This window comes from Quercus suber, unplaced genomic scaffold, assembly GCF_002906115.3.
Source record: "Quercus suber isolate HL8 unplaced genomic scaffold, Cork oak 2.0 scaffold_590, whole genome shotgun sequence".
Classification (NCBI taxonomy): domain Eukaryota; kingdom Viridiplantae; phylum Streptophyta; class Magnoliopsida; order Fagales; family Fagaceae; genus Quercus; species Quercus suber.
Genome location: NW_027070035.1, coordinates 48,768 through 51,399, shown reverse-complemented (window position 1 = coordinate 51,399; position 2,632 = coordinate 48,768). Strand labels below are relative to the sequence as shown.

The 2,632-nt window shown below is 35.5% G+C and overlaps 1 protein-coding gene across 1 annotated transcript; it reads left to right on the top strand.

Moving 5' to 3' along the window:
- Positions 1-1,274: 1,274 nt before the first annotated feature.
- LOC136063886 (uncharacterized) lies at positions 1,275-2,216 on the top strand. The gene has a single exon (XM_065764880.1). It carries the CDS (start codon positions 1,275-1,277, stop codon positions 2,214-2,216), a length of 942 nt encoding a protein of 313 aa, XP_065620952.1.
- Positions 2,217-2,632: the final 416 nt, after the last annotated feature.

The window sequence follows — 2,632 nt, the reverse complement described above, 5'->3', positions numbered from 1 at the left end:
CCCACTACCCCACACCCCCCACGCTGATTTGAGAAAAATGGACAAAGAGAGAGAAAGGAGGGAGAAAAAAATAGAGAGAGAGAGAGAGAGAGAGAGAGAGAGAGAGAGAGAGAGAGAGAGAGAGAGAGAGAATAGAGTTGTAGTTGTAGGAATTATTTTTTCTTTGTTGACCGGTAGTTGGGCATAATAGGGACAGCCAGACAAGTGGGGTTGGGGGTTGGGCAACGGACAAAACAAAAGGTAAAGTTAAAGACAACTTTACCTTTTTTTTTTTTTTTTTTTTTTTTTTTTTTTTGTAAGGCCAATTAGTGTCTGGGTTAGTGGGTCAGTGTTAGAGAGAGGGAGACAATCAACACACACAAATACATAAATAAAAGGTAGACAAACACAAAACATAAATAAAGGTAGACCAAAGACCAAAAAGAAAAACAAATCATATATTATAGAAATTTTCACACAAATTTAAGAAATAATGGTGGTTCTTATTTTATTTGTAGATCATGAAAAATCAACTACAATGCTTGATTTTTTCAAAAGAAAAGGTTCAACTTCAAATTCTTCTGAAGTCAACGTGGAATTGCCAACAACTAATGTTGCTATTCCAATTCGGAAAATGTGGATGTTCCAATTCCGGAAAATGTCGATGTTCCAATCTGGAAAATGTCGATGTTCCAATCTCTCAAACACAATTTCAAAGAATTGACCTTGATTCTTTGGATATGATCCCGGAACACGCAAACAAATATGGGAATATCATGTTAATCAACGTGATGAAATTCGACGGGCTTACATTAAAAAGGGTCCGCACCAACCTCTCTAGGGACATTCAAGAAAAGTGGAAAGCGCAATCGTAGCTTTCAAGCTTCGGTTTAAAAATAATTCAAAATGGCTTGAATATTCTCCTACAACAGATGCAGTTTATTGTCTACCTTGCTTTGTCTTTCATAATCCAAATGGGGTTGTGGGACAACAAAATGCATTCATTGTTGGTGGATTTAGATCTTGGAAAAAGGTGGGGGCAAAGATTGTTATTTTCAAGGTCATATAGGAAAAGATCCTAACTCAGCTCATAGAGTTGCCGAGCAAATGTGTAAGGATTTGATGAACCAATCGCAGCATTTGCAAAGGGTAGTTGATCATTTCACTACTGAACAAATTGCAAATAATCGATTGCAACTGAAGGCCTCAATTTTTATTGTCCGGTATCTTGCCTTCAACGACCTGTAGAAACACGTTGGAGTTCACATTTTAGATCAGTTTCTAGCTTATTAAGAATGTTTACTTCAACTGTTGAAGTTTTACAAAATATAATTGATGATGCAATTGATGGAGAACATCGGGCAGAAGCAGAGTCAGCTTATGATGGTTTAACTTCATTTGAATTTGTCTTCATCTTGCATCTTGAGAAGGAAACTATGGAGATCACTGATAAACTTTGTCAAGCTTTGCAAAGCCAATCTCAAGACATTTTAAATGCCATGCATTTAGTTTCATCTACTAAAGCACTTATCCAAAAATTTAGAGATGATGGATGGGATGGCTTACTCACCACTGTGATCTCATTTTATGAGAAGCATTGCATTGATGTCCTGGATATGAATGCTCATTATATTGCGAGGCGAGGTCGAGCTCGTAATCAACAAGATAACGTTACAAATGAGCATCATTATCGAGTAAATATTTTTTATGCTACAATAGATTCTCAACTACAAGAACTAAATTATCGGTTTAATGAAGATGCAATGGAGTTACTTAGGCTTAGCTCAGCCTTAGAACCTCGAGAGGCATTAAAATCTTTCAGAAGTAGTGATCTTTGTTTGTTGGTAAAGAATTTCTATCCACAAGATTTCACAAATTATGAGAAACAAGTGTTGGAGAAGGAGCTTTATCATTTTGAGCATAATGTAATCCAGGATCCGAAGTTCAAAAAATTGAAAAGTTTATCTGAGTTGTCTCAATGGTTAGTGAGAACTGGAAATTCAGAATATTACAAACTTGTTTATAGAATGGTGAGACTTGTGCTAACTCTTCCAGTTTCTACTGCTACTACAGAACGAGCATTTTCAGCTATGAAAGTTGTCAAAACTAACCTTCAAAACAAAATGGAAAATGATTTTTTGACGGACTCTTTGATGTTATACATTGAAAAGGATATAGCTTCAACATTTAGTTTGGATTCAATCGTAGATGATTTTGAAGATTTGAAAGAGCGTTGAGTTCCCTTTTCATAGATGATTGTATAAAGAAACAATAGTGTTTCGTGTATTTTGTTTTTGTTAGTAGATGATTGTATCTTAATATATTAAGAAATAATGATTTTGGGTATTTGTCTTGGTTGTTAGTTTATTAATACTATATGGATGTGTATTTGAAAATTTTTTTTTCGCTTATCTTCGACCCCCCCCAACTGAAAATCCTGCGTCCGTCCCTAAATGGCCCTTTGTGCTGTTATTGGACTAAAGGATGCAAAAGTACTCAGTCATATTCTTTGTAGTGTTAACATCATCAGTAATGGTTTACCAATATATGGAGATGATAAAGCATTTCATTTATCCAACTCAGATCATGTTTGGCTGCGTTACTATGTTCCAGAACACATTGAGCTAAAGGGGGACAAGCTGCAAGTTAGGTT